The sequence below is a fragment of the Hyposmocoma kahamanoa genome, unplaced genomic scaffold (genome assembly GCF_003589595.1).
Source record: "Hyposmocoma kahamanoa isolate Upper Pololo Valley unplaced genomic scaffold, ASM358959v1 95, whole genome shotgun sequence".
Classification (NCBI taxonomy): Eukaryota; Metazoa; Arthropoda; class Insecta; order Lepidoptera; family Cosmopterigidae; genus Hyposmocoma; species Hyposmocoma kahamanoa.
In genome coordinates, this window is record NW_020654972.1 from 4605149 (window position 1) to 4629401 (window position 24253).

The 24253-nt window shown below is 35.1% G+C and overlaps 2 protein-coding genes across 2 annotated transcripts in view; one reads left to right on the forward strand and one right to left on the reverse strand.

Moving 5' to 3' along the window:
• The window catches only part of LOC113238232 (protein sprint), a 380231-nt gene that overhangs the window by 331325 nt on the left and 24653 nt on the right, over nucleotides 1-24253 (reverse strand). The window lies entirely within an intron of this gene.
• On the forward strand, nucleotides 2321-3124 carry LOC113238313 (alpha-1,6-mannosyl-glycoprotein 2-beta-N-acetylglucosaminyltransferase-like). Its single transcript, XM_026475151.1, has one exon. The coding sequence runs from the start codon at nucleotides 2321-2323 to the stop codon at nucleotides 3122-3124; it is 804 nt and encodes a 267-aa protein (XP_026330936.1).

Sequence of the window (24253 nt, forward strand, 5' to 3'; positions counted from 1 at the left end):
TATATTATTAAAGTAATATAGCATCCGACAGACCTGCTTCCTGCAGAGCCCTGGAAATTACATAGAAATCAGATACAAGGTATTCATCCCAAAGCGACGACGGTACACTGTTGCAATTACTTAGGTAAAGTCGACTTCAGCAAAGAGTAACCGGTTATCTGCAAGATCATGGTTTTACAGTAGAGAGTTTCGAAACTTGAAAAAATAATACATATTATATTCTCAATATCCTTCAAATATTAGCTTTTTAATATATATGCTAATTCTGTGTTACATCAGAAAATGTCAAATTTTTACTTTTAAAACGCTCTCTTGTAAAATCGTGGTTTTGCAGATAACCGATTACTCTTTGTGGTCGTCGAAGTGAAATATTTTCAATGTTAAAACAAATAAAACGCCATTCGTTATTAGGAAGGTTTGCTGTGTTTGAATGAACTTTAAAACAATGGAATATTCTCGATAATGCCAAAGGAAAACAAATAAATGCATATAACATTATCCAATAAAACATATCTACCGGATATGCAATTTGCAACCTTGGCGTAATAAGGCCATATCTGCAAAGTGCCAACTTTTCACAAGAGAGGTTTAAAGATTCTACGAAGGAAATTAGTCTACAACTTTTTTATCCTCACATAAGAGAATTATAAAATTTCACATAATATACATAATTTGTTTCAATCGTGCGTGTTATTTTTATAACTTTTACGACGTGATAAAACCACCGGTGTCTTATAATCACGTGACTTTATTATACCAAGACCGCGAATTGCACTACCGTACACATCGACATCAGAGCCTAATGTAAATGACCGTACACAAACCTATCGGAGGTGTCTGTTAAACTGTGGAAAATGTAAATTGCCATCGTGGCAAACATCGTTGGTAAGCTGAATTGCAAAGGTGGAACATCCTACAATGAGGTGAACTGACGAGATCGTCGAAGTTGTAGGCCGTAAATGGGTATGATACAAACTACGGGACTATAGCCATTAGTGGGTGAAGCGGGGATTATTGCCAACAACCTATGTCACATTATGAGTTTTTTCACCACCTCCATCTGGCTATATTCACCAGTCCACGTCACAAATTATCAGTCTCGAGTCGTTATGCGGGCACAACCTGGCAAATGCTGAGTAGAGGCCATCTTGTTTCTTGGTTATTGGTTGCTAATGTTTAGTTATTAAGAATGATCTTATGTACTTAAATCGGTTCGTAAGCTTTGCTACATATATTTCTTTTATACGAAAATGGGACCAAATAATCGTTGAATCCTAAGTCTTTTTAAATAAAAAGTGATATTTGTTTATGGTTTTTGTACAATCATTGTATAGAATGGAAAAAAAACAACCCATCGGCAAATTGTGTCAAATTATAAATATATCTAGTTGTACTTAAATTTATTGTAATTATATATAATGTATTTTTTTACATATTTGTCATTATTTCCACATCTCTGATCCTTTTTTCCAAATTATATTTGCTTCCATTATTTTCCGTAAATAAGTCCCCGTTTTCCAGTCGCACAAATGCGCACCGCGAAGTGCCAGTAATAAAACAAATAAGAGAAAGAATTTGTCAAGGCTGGTTCAAATCATGTTCATGTCAAATGATTTATTCACTATTTCCAAACTAAGAAAAACTTTTTTTTGTGTTTTGTTTATTGTTTACATATTTTGTAGCACGTTGTTTTCCAATATTCATAAATATTGTTTTGCTGTTTTGTTTTACATCCTCAACTGAGTACTCCCGTAGTCCAACTTACCAACACCGGTTAATGTCCTATTAGAGCTTAGTGAAAATTTTTTTTTGTTTCGTTTTTTTTTCTTTCAACTGTGACATTGGCAAAATCATCAGTTCTCATATTGATGGAGCCATAAAAATAAAAAGTGAAGTGAAGTACAAGTTGTGTAAAAAAGCATTACCTTACGTAATGAAAATTATACTTCTAATGAAAATATTACTTGTAACCTCACTAGTATTATTAATAAGGACAATTTGGAAGACAGAACCTGGTGAAAATTATCACGATTGGTCAGACCACATCAACAATATATCACCTCGTTTGCAATATTACTCAGCCCCTTTAACAGACCCAGATAAGTTGCGGTTGAGGATTAAAAATCACAACTTATATTCACGGGTTAGAAACTGGAAACGTTTCAGACTTCTCAAAGAGCATTCTTTTATTATCGTAGTGCAAGTACACCGCGATATAACTGGCCTGCAAAATCTAATCACATCGCTCCAGAATGCACGTCACATTGAAGAAGTTCTCCTCATATTCTCACACAGCTACTACAGTGACCTCGTAAATACCATGGTCAGATCAATAAAAAAATGCGGAGTCCTGCAGCTGTATTACCCGTACTCAGTGCAATTATATGAAAACAAGTTCCCAGGAAGAGATAAAGATGATTGCATAAATGACTCAAAGAAACAATGTTCATCTAGAAACGCTTTCCAAGCGGAAAGAAAACATCACTGGTGGTGGACAGCGCATTATGTCTTCGAGAAATTCGATATCTCGTCTGATTTTGGTGGACCTGTAGTATTTCTTGAGGAGTACCATTATATAGCACCTGACTTTATCTATATGCTACGTTATATGCGACGCGCTTTTTATTTTTTCTCAAGCGTGGAGTTAGTGACGTTTGGACGACCTGGATCTGTTGTTCTCTCGAATTTTAATATCTTATATATGCAAGCGTGGAAACCTCTGGACTCATTCGGCTTGGCATTCAACCGTACGTTTTGGCAACATATCACGGCAAATGCTATGCACTTTTGTACATACAACGATTATGACTGGAGTTACTCGTTGTACAATGTTATGAATCATTTTCAACGTGGTTATGCGGAGATGGTGACTTGTGCAGCGCAGCGAGTGTTTTCCGTTTCAGGTGCTGAAAATTTACGGGCTGTTCAGCTCCGGCTAAATCGCACGTTTAAATATTTATTTCCAAATGAAGTTAAGTTGGTGAACCTCTGGGGTGTCAATGGGGCAGCCACTCCGGCAGAATTGGCGCCAGATGCGGTACGTGCCAGAGGAGGATGGGATGACATAAGGGACCAGCTGTTCTGCTACGATATCATGGGTTCAGATACAACCACTACTGTTTAAAATAAAAGCATAATATTCCATAGACACCTAAACTGAAAACTGCCTCAGTGGCCGAACGGTTACGGCCTACATTTATTTCTCTCGTCAGTTTGGGTATAATTTGTGATTGTCTATGTGTGTGTCCATGGCACCCGCGACACAGGGATTCCCTAGTGCGGGGCTATGTTGGGTGTGTACGTTATTATTATTATTACCTATTCAGTGGTAAATTAGTTTTTGAGAGTATGGAAGTGTATCCTACACGCGATGTTATGTTAACTTATCTGATGAAATTGTTGATGTAGACCATAGTTTCCCAAAGCATATACCCCCAGTGGACGCTGAAAAGTCCTAGAGGGCGGTAGGGGCCTTGGAAGCAATTGGGTTGGTGCTGTCCAGGGGGTGCTACTGCATTAAAAAAAACCTGAATGATGTATAAACTACACTACACATATTATTTTTCCTTGTGATTTTTTGTGTTAATATAAAAAGATTCGTATTTTCAATTATTTTTTGTGGTGGTAGGCGTTGAATTTTTTTTATCTTGCCTAAGGCTCAATTTATATTATGGCGGAACGGAATGGAAGGGAATTTTTGTATGATCGAGAACGCTTGCGCATTCCGCGAAAGATTTTGGCTCGTATCTAGTCTGTACGTTACACAATTGATCATAAAGTTCATTATGCATTAAGCCTAAGTGAGCGGTGAGCCAAAAAGTTTGGGAACCTATGACGTAGACGAAAGGATGGTACACGTTCACCGAAAAAATACATATTCATCTGATTTCTGGTTATATCACTGGGGAAATACAAACAAATTCCACTCTTTCTTTCGCATATTAAACGTGGAAGCAAACCACTTTCTGTGCAAACGATTTATGTATTCAGGTCGACTCTGTTGTGATCTTAGATCCTTTCAACTTTTCATAAGAAATTTAAACAGCTAATACACTGAATATTATTGGCATCAAAATAATCATTTCGAAAATACCTTAAATAAGAATTCGACATTATGAAAATGAACGCTACACTTTCTATAATTTCCAGAACAATTTCGGTATCAAATTATCCTTACTTCCTAGATAAAGAAATCACACTTGAAATCGTCAATTTCACTAAACACTACTAGGTACTGTAGTCGAGGCTCTACTGAATGAGTAGAATCACTGGCTGAATGAATAGTTTTGTAATTAGAATGTGTTTTGAAAAATGAAGTAAGAAAAGAATACTTAGAGCATCTTGATATAACGAAATATAACCCAACGCCGAAAGCATGTAAAAAAGTGCAATAAAGTATATTTTGAACATTATTCCAGTTTAAATTCATAAAAGTACCTCTCGCTACGCAACCCAAGCTACGCCCCAGTTACAGTACACATTCGTAAGATAGATTCCTCTGAGACAATTATTTTACGTAAACAGGCACACGCCAAGTCCTCAGTCCATTATATTTTATTCGCATTAAGCCTCGTCGTCACATCAGACTAGGATCAATTCACAATTCACCAAAACTTGGCTTGTGTGGTTTTAAACCTTTGCCTTAACGGAAAGAATTAAAAATAATAATAGTGTAAACTACGTTAGTTGCTGCCCGTAGTAAATATTTTCATGAATTTTTATTTTGGTTTTGATAAACTGACTGCATTCATCGAAACTGACATTGCCTAGTGGCCGCACTTAAAGAAATAAAATCAATAATATATTCATTTGAAAGTCACTATTTTGTTGCAAAGATGTCGAAGAAACACCTTCGATCTCAAGCAAGAAAGATTGTTTCTAATATTTATCACAAAATGAGCGACGAATCATAGGTGCATCCGAGTGACAATCCACGAATTATAAGCGGGTCTCAAATCTTACAGGGTAATACAATAACATGATATACCTTATAAAAAGGTGTTACTAGAAGTGAGTAGACTTGGCGGAAACTGGAATACTTGATGCCGCCATGTTTTAATAACATAAATAAAAAATAAATTTATTACGTAATAAACACTGGCGGCTCTTAATCGTTTGATTCATTTGAAGAACAAAAGATGGAAGTGGAATGGCGGGAATTGTCTTCTTCAGAATGAAAATTTAAATAGACACAATTTCAAATTTTCTTTTTTTTGCCCAACAGCGGAAAGTATATTGGCAAAATTATTCTATTACTCGTATTACCATTAATTCACACATTGTTTTGTTTAACTGTTAAACATTGCTTCTCTGTCACACGTGCAAATTTATACAGATCTTAAAAAGTGGACGAGGTTTCATAAATTTTGATCAATTTAATATGTAAAGTATCTAGTACATTTTTTCCCACTATATTGATGTTGCCCACAAAAAAATTAAATTTGTCTAAATGTTATCAGATTGTGGTCAAGTCACAGACACTCCCAAAGAACAATCCAAACATTCAAACTAATATTAAAAATGCGAAAGTCTCTCTCACTCTCTCAGTAAGTTACGTTTTGCACGCCTAAACCGCTAAACCAATTTTGATGAATTTTTTATGGATATAGATGGGACCTAGGAACAGGACATAGGCCACTTTTTGCAACAAAAAGAAATCCTAAAGGGGTTGTAATAGGGGATGAAGGAGAACCAATAAAACTATGAAAATTAGAGTAATACAATAGGCTACTCGAAGTAATTATTCAATGCAAACGAAGTCGCATGCATCAGCTAGTAACCTATAATTATAATATAATTCTTAGATCACTCCTTGTATATAAGATCATTAATCACTCCCAACACCGAACATTCTGATTTGTTTGACACGGACATTATCTACATATTATGCATCTACATATAACAGGAAGGGAATCATGAGGTCACATATCAAGAACGGATTATAAACTATACAATGAACGGGCCGGACAACACATAGCTAGATAACGGTCGCCATTTAATTTTATTCATAGATGAGAAAACAAGATTCTCCTTATCATATTCACATAAAGAGAATACCGAGTAGGAAATACGTAATTCATAAACTGATGGCACACATTACTTATTAGTTACTATGGTTACTGTGTAACAGATACATCACTCGCATATAAAATCGAAAATATCTACACCAAGCGCTCACTATGAGGAAAAAGGAACCTAAGCACGCATTCAGAGAGGTGAAAATAACGTTGCCCGCCATGCGCAGTAGTGCCGAACCGAATGCTCATAAATGAAAGACATGTATGAGCTCTTGCGCTGACGTCGGCGCACTCAGCAGTAGGCACTTATCGCGTAACCTTGAGCGAGTGATGGAGCCCTACGCATGGTTTGAAGAACAATAAAGCTTAATACATATTATGTTATGGAAATATTGATTATAATGAATATCATGCTTTGCTATTATGATATCCATTTATTTATTTGTAAAATGACTCCACTACTTTGTTATAATTTATTAATACACAAAGATCGAACCCAGAGCAATATTCCTTCGATCTGATAGAACTCAAACCTGTGTCGACATGTCAATGACAATGCCAATCTAGGGCAACCGCTACTACCAACTGAGCTACGATCGAATTAGCAGATCTTACAAATTTCTATAAGCATTTGTTACAGATCTTTTTTTGTTTCGACGGTCCTACGGTCCAATGGTATTTTCTTGAACAGGCCAGAGTAATGAGACCTTCCAAACAGCAAATAGCTTCCTAGATTCCGTCTCTATTAAAGTATTCTAGTCAAGGATAAGTGACCGATACCATTAGTACAATTTCAACATGAGATGGTCTGCTGATGCTATGCTGTGGCATGTAGCGTGGGATGTATACTATTAGCTCTCCCTTTATTAACTATCCTTTGCAATTTCCTTACCAAAAACGAGTGTCACTTTACAAAAAGGGTTTAGCAGCGTACATTTTGTCAGTTGGTCGTGCGTGAATTTATGTAGCCATGCTAAACGATCATTTACATAAAAGGGAAAGCTTTTGCGAGATGAGTGTTTATGATAGGTCGGGGGATTTTGGGGAGCGGGGGAGGTGCGGTTATGAAAATAATGTCGCACTCATACACAATACAAGAGGGTAGAAATGTTATTGGCTATACGACGCCTTGTGAAAAAGGAAATGCGACAATAAGATTACAGAGTCGGTCTTGCGGTTTCGAACTATTGTTTGTTTTATTTATGTGGTGTTACTGTTACTATCCATTAATTATCTTATTTTTTTTTTTATTACAATACTAAGTGACGGGACGAACAAGTTAGCGCCTGATCGTAAGCTACACGCCTATCCATAGCACGTGCAGTGCAACTTAGAGCTTTAAATTGCAAAGATATTAGGGGCACCGTCACTGCCTCGGTTACCCTGGGACATATGCTGACAAGTAACATGCGCCTGTAACTTCACCAGCAAACTTACTCTTCGAAACCGAAACTGCTTCGCGGCAGAAATAAGTAAGTCAGTACTTCCCTGGACAAACTCTTTCTCAAGGAGCTCTCTCTACTGCTAATACCAATTAAAATTGCCTACATTTTTTATCATATTAAGTGACAGGACGAAAAAGTTGTGAGGCTAGTGGTGCCAGTAATTTCACCAACACGCTTAGCCTTCAAAACCGAAATGCAGTAATTATAAACATTATTGCTTGGGGGCAGTACTTTCCTGGATAAGCTCTTTCACAAGGAGCTCTACTGCTATCTGCTACTGAACCGTCTACATGTCTACATTTTCGAACCGTTTAAAATTAGAATGTTTATTTAAATTTATCGTAATTTTCCGACGACGCTTTGGTAACTATTTTACCAGGAAGTTAAGATAGACCTTCATTTTAGTATTTAATGTGGTATATGCCCGCAATCAATCAGAAATTCGCACCCTTTGGTGTAACAAGGTCACATCTGCAAAATGACAACTTTTTAGATAAGTTTAAAGATTCCAGAATGAAATCCATCGATAATCTCTAAGCTTAAGAGAGTTATAAAATTTCACATAATTTGTTGCGTACAGTTGGTATTATTATGATTTATACAAAGATCGAACATATAGAAAACTTTTTCGACCCGTTGGGACTTGAACCCACGACCGTACTGCACCGTAGTATTGCTCTTGCCAGCTGAGCTACGGGTCAAGTTATCGAATTGTCGAAATTGTCCTATGTGTTTTTGTGAAACATCTTTCACTGTCACCGCTAGTGACAGCTAGTGAGAGATTTTAGAACCTCAGCAATAGTTGGTATTATTTTTAAGACTTTTATGTGATAAAAGTATTTTTGACATATGACACGTAGCTTTATTATGCCGAGGTCACGTATTAAAAAATTAAAAATCTTTCGCCGTTCAAAGTTTTTTGTTTATCTTCACGTTGTTTGTTATCATAAAAGCGATCACTCGCTGAAGCCGAGTCGCGCCTGTCGGATACACCCCGCATACCCAAGTAGCTGTATCGATAATTTAAATTTCCTACGTCCACGTCGTGTCGAGTCGCGAACGTGCCGAATTGGACTTGAAAATAGACACGTTAATCCCGGGATTTTGGGATTATAGAAATTTAAACAACCTGTGTTTTTGCAATTCGTATTTACTTCCTCATTACACAGACTGTATAAATGGACGCCTGATCTGTGTCGGCAAAGCGTTATAAAGAGTGTCGTTAAATTTTCATTGTTATTTTATTTTAATTGGGCATTTAATTATTTACAAATATGCTTAAAAACAATCAAGCTACGCGTAGTTACCACTACGGTTAAAAGTTACCACCGTTACCCGCCGGTTAGCATAGGCTTGTAAGTTTTTTATTTATTTTTTTAATAATTTTCTATAAATTGATAATAACTACCACAAGGTACCAGACCTCATTGACTACAAAGTCAATGAGGTCTGGTATGAAAAAAAATTTAGCTTGCATTCCACAATTGTTTTCTCCTTAAAATTTGACTTGAATAAAATGGCACATTTCAAACTTTATGAACCAGTGGTGGAAGACAATCGGTGAAATTGAGAATCGCTGTTAAAATTATATAGACTAAAGTATGATATGATATGTAAGTACATATTTAATTAATCAACGTTATTATATAATAACATTGATTAATTAACTTTTCAGTTATTACTATGATATCATGGTAATAATTGAAATCAACTTAATAACTCACGATTATTGTGGAATGGGTGTGACACCACTATTTGTCTATTTTCACTTTATATTAGTACAACTGTATAAAAATTCACCAAAAAGTGTATTTTCGGTGAATTTGTCCGAAAATATGAGAAATTTACAGAAACCATTTCTCGACTGAAAGTGTTGCTCGACACTGTATGTTCCAATAGAAATTTTTGTCCGTAGGGCGTAATTTCATCGAATGGAGGTGTGAAAATTAACTTATGCAACTTATTAGTATAATTAACTCGGAAAGTCATTTATAAACTATTTGTCAATTTCAATGATCGTGTATTAATAAGTGGTAACGCCATGGTAACGCAAATATGTAATAGGTCATTGTGTATTATAAAGGCGGTAAATAAAGAATTACTAACGAAACTCTTTCGGAGTCGAGGTTCGTAAACTCCGTACCGCCCGTAAAACATACAATGTTTTTCATCACACCTGCACGTAAATGTTATGATTGTAAGCAGGCTAACTTGACTATAATGCCCCAAATAAAACCCTTGAGCATTTTTTCTTCTCATTGTCAAATTAGCCTGCACGCAATCATACTATTTACGTGCAATTGTGATGAAACATATTTATTGTTTTATCGCACAGACCGAACAAAGGACGCTGCCACAAATTTAGGTACGTCATCCTAATTTTATCGACCTGTAGATAATTCTAATCAAGCTAAAAAAGAAGGCCCACATTACGTTTGCCTTCAATTATATTGTTAAGTTCAAGTTTGTAAATTAGATCCTCGAAATGTAAATTCATGCTCTTAATCATAACAAAGGTATAACAATGTATATCATTGGATTGGTGCAAACCCCTTTCGGTGGTATCACCTCAAATCCGATCTGGGATTATGGGATCGAATGGGTTGTCATTTGGGTTGTCGATTTTCACACCTACGACGTGTTTATATACTGTTCCTGCCGGATGTACCATCGATACGTATGTCTATATTACCGACAGGACAAGTTCGGAAATTATTTCTTAATTTTTGTACGATCTAACTAACTTTGCTTATTCAAACAAACCAAGGTTTGGGCTCTTTACGAACTTTGGGTTTCAATTGTTCCATGTGGAACTGAGTACATGGAACTACTGGGAATAAATCAAATTTGAATATAGTGCTAAGTACCACTTACAGAATTAGTTTTTCTTTGTTTTGTATTTATATTTTTTTTAAATACACGCTTTTTTGTAAGTCACGGATTGCACACTTCACTGTTATACTTCGTAGTGTTTCACTTCACTGTTATACTTTTGTGTTTATTTTTTTTTTTCCCCTTTACCATAATTTAGTATTTGAAAATGAGAATGCACTAACTTGCATTAATTAATAACTGTAATTGGCGCTGTCTAACGTCACCTAAAAATATTAATTGTAATCGCTGTTGCTGTTCCGAATAAAATAAAATAAATAAAAATAAAAAATTAAATAGATCCGAAATAATCTCACTACAGAGTACTAAAAAACCGACCTCAAAAGTCCCCTAGTTTGCCACCCTTAAGCTTTCTACACACCGAGGTCTTGTTTCTAAAATCATGTCATAGGATTAGATTAGAAATAAGGCCGCCGACACCAACCCGCCGAGCTGTGTCGCGGGGTCCGCGGGCTCGGAGTGTAGAAAGCTTTAGAGGTGGAATTTCTTCAAATTTAAATGGGACCACTTCTAAGGTGGTCCCATTTAAATTTCCGCCACCCCTCTTTCTAACAAAAATAAATCATCAAAATCGGTTCACAAATCCGAGTTATCGCGTAACATACAAAAAAAACCAGTCGAATTGAGAACCTCCTTCGTTTTTTGAAGTTGGTTAAAAATTGTTTCATTTCCATTGTGCAGCAATCACCAAAATCTAATTAACTCAGTATTTATACATTATTAATGTAAATATTTTATTTCCCTGAATGTGTGACAAAAGGAACGATATACTTACATCTAGTTGCACTAAATGTAAGTACGTCTTAAACCAATACTTAAATTGATAAGTGATTCGTAACAAATTTTAATGTGCCTTTTGCATTGCAAGCATTGGTTTGACACGTACTTAAGTAGACATCAGTGCTTCAAAGTACTTACCTACCGTATTTAGAAGAAGCAGTATTTATTTATTAATTTGAAACACGAATTTAAAAAATTGTAACAACCGCATCTGAGACACGAACTTAAACTTTGTCTTCTTCAAGCCTCGTAATTTATTAACCTCATAAATAAGCGACAAATCCATTGCACCTTTTAAAATTACCAAAATTACACTCTCCCCTTATACACGGGAGTTCTATAAAGGGACGTTTTCACTAAAACCATTCGTTTAACCGACATTCGCACAGGAACTACATTATTCTCAGACGTTCATCGCACATAGCACTTTATGTAGTAGCAGTAGAGCTCCTTGTGAAAGAGCGTCTAGGGAAGTACTGCCACCTTACCTATTTTTGCCGCCAAGTCGTAATGTGAGCATTACTGCGTTCCGGTTTTGAAGGGTAAGGGTGCTGCTGACATTACAGGCACATGGTTCTGGTCGACTTATGTCTCTGGGTGACAGGCGCAGTGGCAATGACTCTCAGATCTTTGTGATTTAAAGCTCTGAGAAAAAAAAACACTCACACCAGAACCAATTTCAAATTTTTCATTTTTCAAACTGGTCCTACTGAGAATCGAACAGGACATTTCTCATCCAACGTCTACAGCACAAACCGTTAAGCCACCGAGGTCGTCAAAAAATTAATATATTAATATACAAACAATAATTATAGACAAGCATTTTGCTTACCGCCAGGCCCACAAATTATTCGTCCCGTCACTTGATATCATAAAAAAAACATATAAGTACTGACGATCTCTGTGGCCTAACGGTTTACATTGTGGGCGCTGGTCCCCGATTCGATTCCCAGTAGGATCAATTTGGGAAATGAACTTTTCTAAATTGGTTCCAGTTTGGGTGTTCCGGGTAATGCCCCGGAGTGAATTCCGTTGCTCTGGTATTCCTAGTACAAGGAATTCTCTAGTTTGAGACCAGGCAATTGGTATGGTTGTCACATAATATTATTATGTTGTAAATTATTATGACATCAAAACCTGCTACGCAAAGAATCGTTAGCGCAAATTCACAGTTATACAGTGGAATGTCTTAACATATTGAAAGAACTAAAATGAATTTAACACCGAAGATTCTAAAGGTATTGAAATAGAATTTGATATATACCGCTGAGTACGATAGACCTACACAATAACAAAGTGATACATGAAAAAAGGTACCTACCTATTTTTGTAGCTTACGATTCATTACGTGGAAATAGTTTAATACTATATCATACAATGTGTTTTCGAATATTTAATAGACTTAAATGGCATAGATATCGTAAGGACGACTGTATTATTATCGGACGTAAGTAGTGATCCGTATTTGTGCCCAAATATTCGCGAACAAACTTGTTCGTTCACTACACGAGCTCCGGTGAAAAAGCGCCTTAAGACTACAGTGAGAGCAAAACAAATTGTCTCGCATAACATCGTGCAGATAGTCGTTTTATACAGCACAGGATGATTTTATTCAGCCGACAGGTGATACAGGGTGCGACTCATTAGGCGGGCCTAGGCTGCTCGTTTGTCAACACCCCTGGTACGGTCACATCCGGAAAAAAGTAGAAAAAGGTGAAGAGTTTTTGTCACCTTGGCTTTTAAGTTAATGTCTTAAGATAGGTTTTCCTTTGGTATACGTTACAGGCTTTCTTATTTAGTATATTTTAGGCCACATTTATATAAATTTGTGAGACAGAGAGAGATAATAATATAATTATTATTCTTTTTTATTATTATTATTATTATTACAATATATGTATATAGAATTTGATGGGTTGGGTATTATAGTAAAAAAATAATAATTTTCCATATAGAAACTATATCCGATTTACAAAAAAGATTTTTCATTTCATAGAGCTCCTTGTGAAAGAGGCATGTACTGCGTTCCGGTTTGGAAGGATAAGGGTGCTGGTGAAATTACAGGCAAATAGGACTTGTCAACTTATGTCTCAGGGTGATAGGCACAGTGGCAGTGCCCCTCAGGCAAAGCTGTGAGTGGCACTGCAACTGTTATGGACAGGCGTGTCGCTAACCGTAAAAAAAATCACTCTAGGACACTACCTAAAACACCCACACCAGAACCAAATTCAAATATTTCATTCTTCAAATTGGTCCTACTGAGAATCGAAGACGAAATTTCTCATCCAGCCCACAGTACAAACCGTTTAACCACTGAGGTCGTCAAAAAATTAAGATACGGAAAAACTTTAAGTATATTGTGGTTGACTTGATGAAATTTCACTCAATGTTTTTTCTCAAACCAGTATAAACCACATAATAACCGTTATACGGTAAAAGGTCAAAACTACGAAGGTAGAAACGCAGGGTGAAGCGTGAGAAAGTTATAATATGAAAAGTAACAACTTGACTCATATAGGCTAAAAAATCTCAGACGGGAAGGAAATGTCATGAGTCGTGACATTTTACGTAATAAATGTAAGAGCTTGTAACAGGTAACTCGTGCATATGTGAGTATTGTGAAAAAGACCATCATTCTGATATCGAAATGACTCAGTTTATGCTGCAGTGCAGTTGTCACAGAGAACGTTTCCCAAAATGGATCGTTATGCAGAATGTATCATATAATAGTATATGTAATATTCCCACCATGACCTTTTTTATGTAGTATTCCACAGAACAATAAATACAGCAGAAGTGGTTAGTTACGCGTCTGACGCGTGCCAACTATAGGTCTCGAAAAACCTTTCTAAGCTCAATCCGCCATTTTCGCTTTGTATTGTATGGTTGAGTAATTATTTCGTGCAAATTCTCTAAAATCTTAGAAAAATGCCTTATTGTGCTGTTTTGGAGTGCAAAAATGGTAGGTGCACCATAAATATTACCCGCGATGGTAGTTCATATCATCGAAAAGTCTTATTTTAACAAATTTTCAATTTTCTATTTATAGAAATATTTTTAGTTACAAGAAACGAAAGTAAAGCTTATACTCCTGCAATATGGTCGCTTCTTGTTTGGAGAACAAATTAATAACTCCAATTCGTCATCGTTAAGCAATGAACCGCTAGATGACAGCACATTGATTGAAATTTCAATATAATATCAAAACGTCGTAACTTGAAGTAATAGGAATTAATGGTATTGAATTTTCAACGATATGCCAACAGGATAAAGTTTAAATTATATTAACAATCCAGAATTTGATATTTCTTTTTAAATTTGGAACTACAACCAATCAACATTAAGATTTTGTAGTGTTTCAAATTAAAAATGTGTGAGTTTTGGCGACATCGGTTCTGTTAGTTATCGAGGCTTAAGGCACTTCCATTTTTTTTCGTCCGTGTTATATTCAATGCTTCAAAACAACACTTGTAGTAGCAGTAGGTACAGTTCCTAGTGAAAGAGTTTGTCCACGGTAGTACTGCCACCTTGTCTATGTCTGCCGCCAAGCGGTAATGCGAACGTTACTGCGTTCCGGAGTGCTGGTGAAATCACAGGCACATAGGACTTGTCAACTTACGTCTCTGGGTGAGATGGGCGCAGTGGCAGTGCCCTTTGAGCGGTACTGCAACTGTTATGGACAGACGTGACGCTTACCAACAGGCGCACGACTTGTTCCCGTCACTTAGTATCATAAAAATAATACTGTACTCTAGCATAAGCAAAAAATTATGTCTTTATTTTGTCTTTATTATGTTTCCTTTTTTTATTTGCCTAACATTGACGTTGCGTATAGTTATAATTCAATTTCAGATATTATATTGTTATGTACTTGTAAATAATTTAAGTATTATTTGTAGTCTGTAGTTGTATTTGATAAAATATATAAATAAATTCGTGTTTTGGGCTTTCAGTAATTTTCAGGTAAGTTTTTTGTACTCAATTTTGGTGACATTTTTTATTATTTAATGACTCGAATGTATCATCGTGAAATATTAAAGAATCTTTCAGGTTACCACACTCGAATATTAAACAACACTTCATGATGATATCCTATAAATATTTAAATAAAAAGAAATTGTCACCAAACTTGAGTACAAAAAACTTACCTCAAAATTACCCTTGTAACCTTAGCTATAATTAGGAATTAGAAATATACATTTACACACTGAAAACTCCTCTCAAAAAATATTATTTCATAGTTATTATTGATACAAATGTCGAACAACACAGAAATATTCCGTCGATCTGACTTGACTCGAAACTGCGACTTTTCTCATTTCGAGGCTATCACCCTTAAAATAACAACTGAACTCCGAGGTAAGAGTTCGATCTTTTATCAATAATAACTACAAACTAGTGGAGAATTTACACAAGAAATATCATGTATGTCATGGTAATAAGAACATGATATTCAATAAAATAAATATTTCATAGATGCTTTAGTAAAATTGTCCTTGAAATACTCATAGTCGGAAGGCACATTCCTCTGATATAATTATTATAATATGTATATATCTCACAAATTATCAAAAACTTTGAAGGGACTGCAACTGCGTAGATACACGTGACAATGTTACCACCAGACGCACTGTTTGTTCTTCCCGTTATTATATATTATAAAAATAAATTATTTTTATTAAAAAAAAGAAACTGACCATTCAACCCTTGGTTTGCCACCCTTAGGGGTGGAATATTTTTTCAAATTTAAATGGGACCACTTCTGAGGTACCCTCTTTCCAATAAAAAAACAATAATCAAAATCGGTTCACAAATCGATCGAACATCGAATTATCAAGTACTTGAACCGAGAACCACCTCGTTTCTGAAGTCGATTAATAAAATAAAAAGAATTAATAGTCATCTTCTTGGCACGCTTGCATCATCCTGATATAATTATTATAGGTATATTAATGTTAAGAGGAATAGTAATTACTTCATGAAAAATACTAACATACATAAAATTAATATGAGGTATAAAGAGAAACTGGCTGTTCTCAAGTCACAAATTCATTTAAGAAGCAATACATATATACTTCTATAATAAGATTCCGGTTGATATTCAAAGTTTGCCATTCACGAGGTTTAAAACTACAGTGAAACAAAAACTTTCTGCTAAAGGTTACAGCTTCTACGTAATTAGATGAGAAAAATCCGTGTCAATGACCCGTTTAGCTCTTGCAGGTTATCTCGATGTATTATGTTTCAAATAAATATTGTAAATGACAAATGTGTACAAATGTTTATTTACACAGAGCAACCCTAGAAATTATTTCTTGTTCTTTTCGTGTGAATCTGCCTTCCGAATGAGCAGTAGAGTTTAATGAAAATGACGATTTCAAGTGTAATTTGCTTACATATGTCATAAAGATTGTATAAGTTGTATAAGTTTCATTCAGTATACGTCTCGCAAATCACAAACTATCGACCGCCTTTTTCACATTCACAGCCGTTCCCAACGCTCGATTGCAAGAAGCCACCCTGCCATTTGCCACCCCCGAATATTCAGATGCGTTATTATTCCACAGTGCTTTGGCGACGACATTTTTCACACTACGCGTGTTGAGTGATTGCTCGCGCAGGGATATGCGTTAGAACTTGGAAAATGTAAGCGTTGTTGTCTCTTTGATGTAAACCGTAGACATAAAAAAGTTCATAAAGACTATACTTGTGGGGTATTACTGTCTTTTTAATAAATCGATTCCTTCAAAGAACACTGTACAGCAATTCCATTTTTGGACCTGGGGGCCTACTACGAAAAATTATTCCCTATGTGCTATTAAATAAAAAAATAACGAAATGTTGAAGAGATATATGTAAAGAAATAAGTTCAACTTAACTTTGAATCGTTACAAATCAATATCGAGACAATAAATTGAAAATAATATTACATAGATTTTAAGACTGTCGTGGTTCACTAAATGATTATCACGAATATCAGGTTTCTTACCACGGTATGACTTCTTTTTATTTTCCCGATATTTCGGAACGGTTGCACGCTCCGTGGTCACGGGTTGACCGGTAGTCACAAAGCTGCCAATAAAACATCATACTTTTACTTAGAGGATGGAAAAAAATGGTCTAAGTAGTTTTAACATTGTAATAAGCTTACTTTAAGCTCGTTATGGTACGAAAAGTCAATATAAGGTTAAAGTAATATTGTTTTAAGAGGTTGTGGTAAGCCCCTGTTCTGTTTTTATTTTGTACATGTTTTTGTTCACAAAATTACTTTTGTTTTATTTCTTGAATTTTGTTTTTTGCTCTTCATTTTCGTTCACAAATTTGGAGGAGCATAATATTAGTAAATAATTTATGTATAATATAGGCAGTTTACAAAAATAACAGAAAATGACCGAAAAATAAAGTTGGCGTAGTGTTCATTAGACGTATCGAAATTATTTCTTATATAACTGTCGTTCATGTATTTTATAGTGTAAAATACTGTTTTTTTATATTATTTTTTTCATGGAGCATGCACTCCTAAATAATGCCTATTCATTCTCGCCTTGAAAAGGCTCAAGTTATACCGTTCAGGAAACAAGTCTGGAGGCAGGGAATTCCAATATAATATTTTGATAAGGGAATTCTTCAATAACTGCTATTCCGGAATGTTTTGCTAGAATTGTAAATATACTTAATATCTAAAAATGAAAATGTATTGTAAATTTCTTTCTATAATAGTAATATGTTAGACGACCGCACAATTTACCTTTCCTGTCATCTCAAATTTGGGAATTCCCTGTACCTGTATGAGCATCTGAGCGTCCACTCGTAAAACTGAACCAAAATTTAAAAGGTGTGATGTTCTGCATACGTACCTCAAACATAACATAGACAGCTCAAACATAGCATAACATAGACAGTTCTAGAATATTACTTATTGACCATGGAAAAACGCAGAAATATTAAAAGGAACAGCAAAAAGAAAATAATGAGTGTCGTTAAGTAATGAAGGTGAAAAGGTATATTATGGTATTGTATATTGTTATCCACAATAATCTCGTTGCAATGCCAATTGGTAAATTGGTAGGAATAAAATTTTCTCTAGCAAGCAGGAAGTTGGATATTTTTTTTAATAGTTGTTGTTGTACTGAAATAATACAGTTTTAGCGTTTAGCTTTTTTATTTCAAAATCCGGCAATGAAATGTTAATATTTAAGACGCAATATTAATATACTCTATTTTTTATTGCAAGTTCAAAATTAAGCCACAAATTTAGCAAAAAAGGGTTAAAATTCGCTAAATAATAGCTTCATAGAACCAATTTCATTAACTTCTAAAAAACAAGCAAGTCGTAGACAAAATGAGTACCTACATTCGTTTATTTTGTTCACGTTTTCTTTTCAAAGTCAAGGATCCCACTAGACAGTCACAATTTAATTAATTAATTATCAACAACTTTAACAACGAAAGCAATGTTGTTTATTTTATAATTATATACAATAGGAAATAAAGGAGTGAGTCACACATTTGCAATATCAGAGGAGCTGCCTATGCGTGGCAAGTCTTTTAGAGCCCTGATTGATGATTCACTTTTTGAAGAACCCAATTTCCTTAGCCAAGTTCTTCCAAGCCCTTAGGGAAAAGGTAATAAGGACTATTCCACATCTTGCAAGTAATGCCCGTGTAGTCTTAAATCATAAATCGTGGTATCATGTACTTTGAAGATATGTGAAGTGGACTATGACTTTAAGCACCTGTAGACGATATCTGTGCCCAGATGATACGAATATGGTAGAATAAGATTAATTACGATATATCAGGAGTACTTCGTAATCAATTAATCATTAAAACTAAAAATTTAAATGATATTTTCCGGACAAATTGATGTTTCAGGCCCTCTACTGATCCCATGGTCACGGTTGACTGTTTGAAAAACATATATGTATACATACGCAATTAAGATCCGAACAAATAGTTTAATTTCCAATATGTAACAATCGCGAAAACCTAAGAACTAGATTAATAAAGATTTTTTTTTCATAATACTAAGTGACATGGCAGTTGCAATACCACTCAGAGCATGCCTGTAATTTCACCATCACCCTTACCCTTCAAAACTGGAACACAATAATGATCACATTACTACTTGGCGGCAGAAATGGGTAAGGTGGCAGTACTTCCCTGGACGAACTCTTTCACAAGGAGCTCTTTTGCTACTAAAAATGATGCACGATGCGAATGAAACTTCATACTTGACATTGTTTTTTAATTTGGTCGAGTATTACCTATAGGACAGTAATTGTTTCGGTCGAAGAACGAGAGTATACCCCCGGTTCCGAAAATTTCCGGAATTCGTAGGAAGGAAGGTGTTCACATTATTCTGTAGCTTAGCTAACTTAACTCTACTAATTCCGACCACTGCAGGTTACATAATGGAGTACAGTTCAACCGTTGATATATTCTCGAACTCGCTGACTGGTCTCCATAGGGCAATCCTTAGCATTTAAGTTTATTAATGCCTACTGTGTAATTTATTTCATTTTCTTTTCTCGTTTTGTTTTGTATTGTTTTTTATGAGCCTTAAAGATTAAGGTGACTCAGTTCAGTGCAAGTTGTATTCATCTATAAGTAGTATGCATCTAATCAGAAAAATAAGAAAACAACAGCTTTAAAAAATTGTATATAAAACGTTACGTCCTCCTGTGAGCGCTACGTGCTCTTTCTTACACAATACCCAATTTTCAAAATACACAACTGTCTCTGTGAACTCGTGGTAGGCACAGTACATAATACACGTTCGGAGACTGAATAGGTCACGCAGCCGATAAACAGATCTTAATTTCCCATCATTCAATGGCAACAGTTCCGCGTCACATTCAATCATTCAGTAAACAAGCCTTAGTCACAGAACACATTTGATCACAGTTCTCGGGTGGTTGGTACCATCAGCGTAATAAATAAGTTGACAGTGGTATTGTTATCTTTTTTACTAAGATGATTAATCAATTCGTACAATGCAATTTGCTTTACGTTTATTATTTCACAACTACAGCGTGGAACAGTTCGCAGTGTTCTGTACTTCTCTAACCGGATATTATTAAGACCAGAGTAAACACTATTCGGCTTAGAGCATATAGGACGGGAGGCGCTGTTGGCGTTATATCTCGAACAAAACTTTCTGCCACTTTTTGAGGGGCGGAGGGTAGTACTACAAGCAAACAGGTGCATTCAAGTGCAAAATTGAATTGTGTCACTATGGTCTCACACAAACAAAAGTTTACAACACTAGCTTATTTTTACAGATACACAGATAAAACACACATTCATGTCATGTCTGTACACAGAATAGGCCTGTAAAAATAAATCGATTCTCATGAATATACTAGAGACGGAAAGTTATCGACGTGACGGTGTCGATATGTGTTACGTACTGGTTAATCATGTAGGTATATGAAAAATGTAAATCCACTCTTGACTAGCCTGGATGTAGTGAATTTCTTTTTCCAATTTTGTGTGTAGTGTAACAGTGGTTGTAACATTGTTTTACTTGTTTTTGCCAGAGGAGATTGCCCATTGACTTATCAATAAATGGATGACAATAAATACAATCCAAAGTCTAATCCAAAAACCGCGAAAAAACGTCCGGGGGTTTTTTTTTTCAGTTTATGGCTTTTCGCGGTCAGCGTTAGAGCCAGTGACAAGCATAGCCGGAGTTAACCTCTACAAACGTAGTGACATTTATAGAAATATTAAAAAACCGTTTTGGTTATATATATATATTTGGTATATAACTTTTTATTTAATTTAAACTGTAAAGTCATTGCAGTATTGTTTAATTTTGTTTGCCACAATTTAAAGGCCTAAAAATTATACATATTCAGCTTCTACTGGAATTAACAAAATGCACCATATTTAGCGTCTAGTGAAAACAACTGGAACATGAGAGTGATGGTACTCCATCTCCTTAATGACAAATATTAATTAATTTTATAGTATTATGTAGAATTTTATACGAATTCACTTCAAGTGATAAGAGTTGTGCAGATATATAGGTACATACAAATATTGTAAATGTGAAAATAGCTGTGTCTCTCTGTTTGGTAGTTATGACGTGCTGTAAGAAATGTATCGATGATTCGAATTTCTACATTCCAACTAGAAGTAAACTCAAAGTTTCATAATCTCGAAAACCGATTTATAACAAAACCGTTATGCTTTTAGGGGATATTGGTTGCTCATTACAGAGAAAAGATTAAGTTAGTTTGTTTTGTAATATTCCTAAAATAACCTAAAAAAGTACATTTGGGATTACAAAAATTCGAGCAAACATTATTTCGGGCACATGTATTTTCGTTATTATAATTGATAACTCCAAACAATAAAACGAATACAACAATATTTTGTTAGTTATTTATTACTAACATTTAATAAAAAGTCATTTTAAAGATAAGATTAACATTAAATCGACTCTATAGTTTTTGTTCTAAATCTAAATATTTCTTTATAGTATTACTTTTTATTTTTATTTTTTTATTACAGTACGGCATGATTTATGATGATTTATATTAAGCAACTACAGTTCATTTTCATTATTTATAATTTATTACATTATTATTTAATATACAATACGACGGAGAAATCAAATTGAACAAACTTCGTTACATAATCTGTCGATAAAAATAGGAGCTAAAAGAGCGCGCCGCTTTTGTATAACGAAAAAACAGTGTCCATGAAGTACTGCATTTTTTTGTCTATAGTTGCCTGTTAGTAAATAGGGAACTTCATAGGCATGTTTATGTCAAATTTTCAAATATATTCAAATATTTTGTATGCATTCTATAAATTAAATGATCAATGTGAAATAATGTCATGTAATAGAAAATTAGCAATTAATGTAAAAAATAGGCTTATGTATGGAATGTAATTCCATTCTTGGCTAGACTGGATGCAGCAGAGATTTTTTTCAAGTTTGTATAGTGCAAGACGACATGTTCGTGGCGTACTTGACGCGATGAATTCGATAATGGAAATAAAAAAAAACATCGATTTGAAAGTAGTATTTATAGTGCGGTAGTTGTTTTGTGCTTGTACCTTGACAGAGGGGATTGCCTATCGATGACGCCTCTAGTCCTATACTGTATAATTTAAAAATGTTATCACTTTGTACTACATATCTACGCCGTTTTAAAAATAATAGGAACTGTCATATATACTTACACGTGACAAAAAAACGCTCAACTTTTACAAAAAAAGACAAAAAACAATCCATATAGTAGCAGTAGAGCTTCTTGTGAAAGACTTGTCTGTAGTCGAACACCAGACAAGTACTGCCACCTTACCTATTTCTATCGCCAAGAAGTAATGTGAATATTACTGTTTGTTCCGGTTTTGAGGGGTAAGGGTGCTGGTGAAATTACAGGCACATGTCTCCGGGTGACGGGCAATGTGGCAGTGCCCCTCAGATCTTTGCTATTTAAAGCTCTGTGTCGGCACTACACTGTTACGGACAGGCGTGTCGCTTGCCATCAGGCGCACGACTTGTTCATCCCGTAACTGGTTTTATAAAAAAAACCTTACAAAACAAAACCGCAAAAATTATAGTTAGTTATGTTACTTATTTTTAGACATCTCATTATTGAGATAATAATAATAGGTCTGTTGCGTACTGGTAACATGTTTACTACTCCGTTTTTCCAAGTGTACTGTTGATACTCGACACATTCTCGATTAAGTCGATTTGTGTTACATCGCAGCTCTTTGATGCAAGACATTGATCGATGTTCACCTTTAACGGCTCAGAAATACGCAACACGGCTTTTCGATTTGAAGAAGAAATATTATTATAGACGCTATTGATATTTACGGTACGATACTGAACCGTATCGTGATGATGAGAGGTACTTAAGTACCTCATCGTACTATCATCACGATACGGTTAAGTAATAAGTAAGAGGTTTAAACCTCTACCATGAGATACAGGGTTGATTGTCGCTAGGGACCGCGTAAACTATTTGCCAATTTTGTCAAGCGTATAGATAGAGCAGTACGCACTGCTCTTTATTATATCGAGTTTTTTTTTAAATGAACTTATGGGGAATTCCGAAACCACAGAAGATACAAAAACTATCTCAGGAACCAATAAGTCTTTTTTTGGAAAAGAATTTTATTACAGTAAATGTTTGTCCACTTTACTTTAAAAATATTTAAATGTGTGACTTGTTGGCAGTCCTACATAAATAAAAATACCGCCTCTAGCGGTCACAAGAAGAATACAAATTGCTATACAAAAATTTACACATGCACTTACCGTCGGGCTGAAACCACAGCCTTTCCTTGCCTTTATGATCTAAATAAACATCTTTTGCCTCATCAACACGAATCAATGCTGAAAGCACACACTTGTCGGTTAAGGACACTCTTGACCTGGCCTTTTTTTAGGACGCTCGCTAATCGTCGCTCGCTAGTCGTACTCTCATGGTTGAGATACAGATAGCTAGAATAATATTCTATTGGTGTCGGGTAGTCTTCAAACCTTTTAAGCGTTTGTTTGATATCACACACAGAATAGAAATTATTATGAAAAAAGTTAAATTGTTTTTTAGCCGTCAAAAAAAACGCATTTTGTAAGGGAATTTGCGAACCAAAATTTAATTCACTTTAATTCAATTTATGTGTTTACATATTTTAGTTTAGAATAATAACGTAATAGCTTATGTACGGTTAAAGAATAAATCTAACATAAAATTTTGACACAATAATAATAACTCCTGGAATCTCGTGTCGCGGACGTCATGGACACATATCGACAACCACAAATTACACTAAACTCACGAGAGAAATAATGAATGAATTAATGAAATATTCTTTATGGCACATTAAAAATTACAATGACAAAACAGAACAGTAATGTAGACCATACAAATATTTCTCCCGGCGCCGGAATCGAACCCGGGCCCTCTGCATGGGCAGTCCAGCATGGTAACCGTTCAGCCACGAAGGCAGTTAACAAAAAAGTTGTTTTCATGGTTCGATTGGAAATTTCAAAACTATTTCCCAAAAATTAGTAGATTAGATACTAAGCATAAAAATACTTCGATGATGCCAGCTGGCAGGTCATTAACTCAGTATTTGCTGTAA

Excerpts from the sequence above, each read along its gene's own strand:
- LOC113238313 (XM_026475151.1), top strand. The coding sequence starts at position 2,321 with ATGGTCAGATCAATAAAAAAATGCGGAGTCCTGCAGCTGTATTACCCG.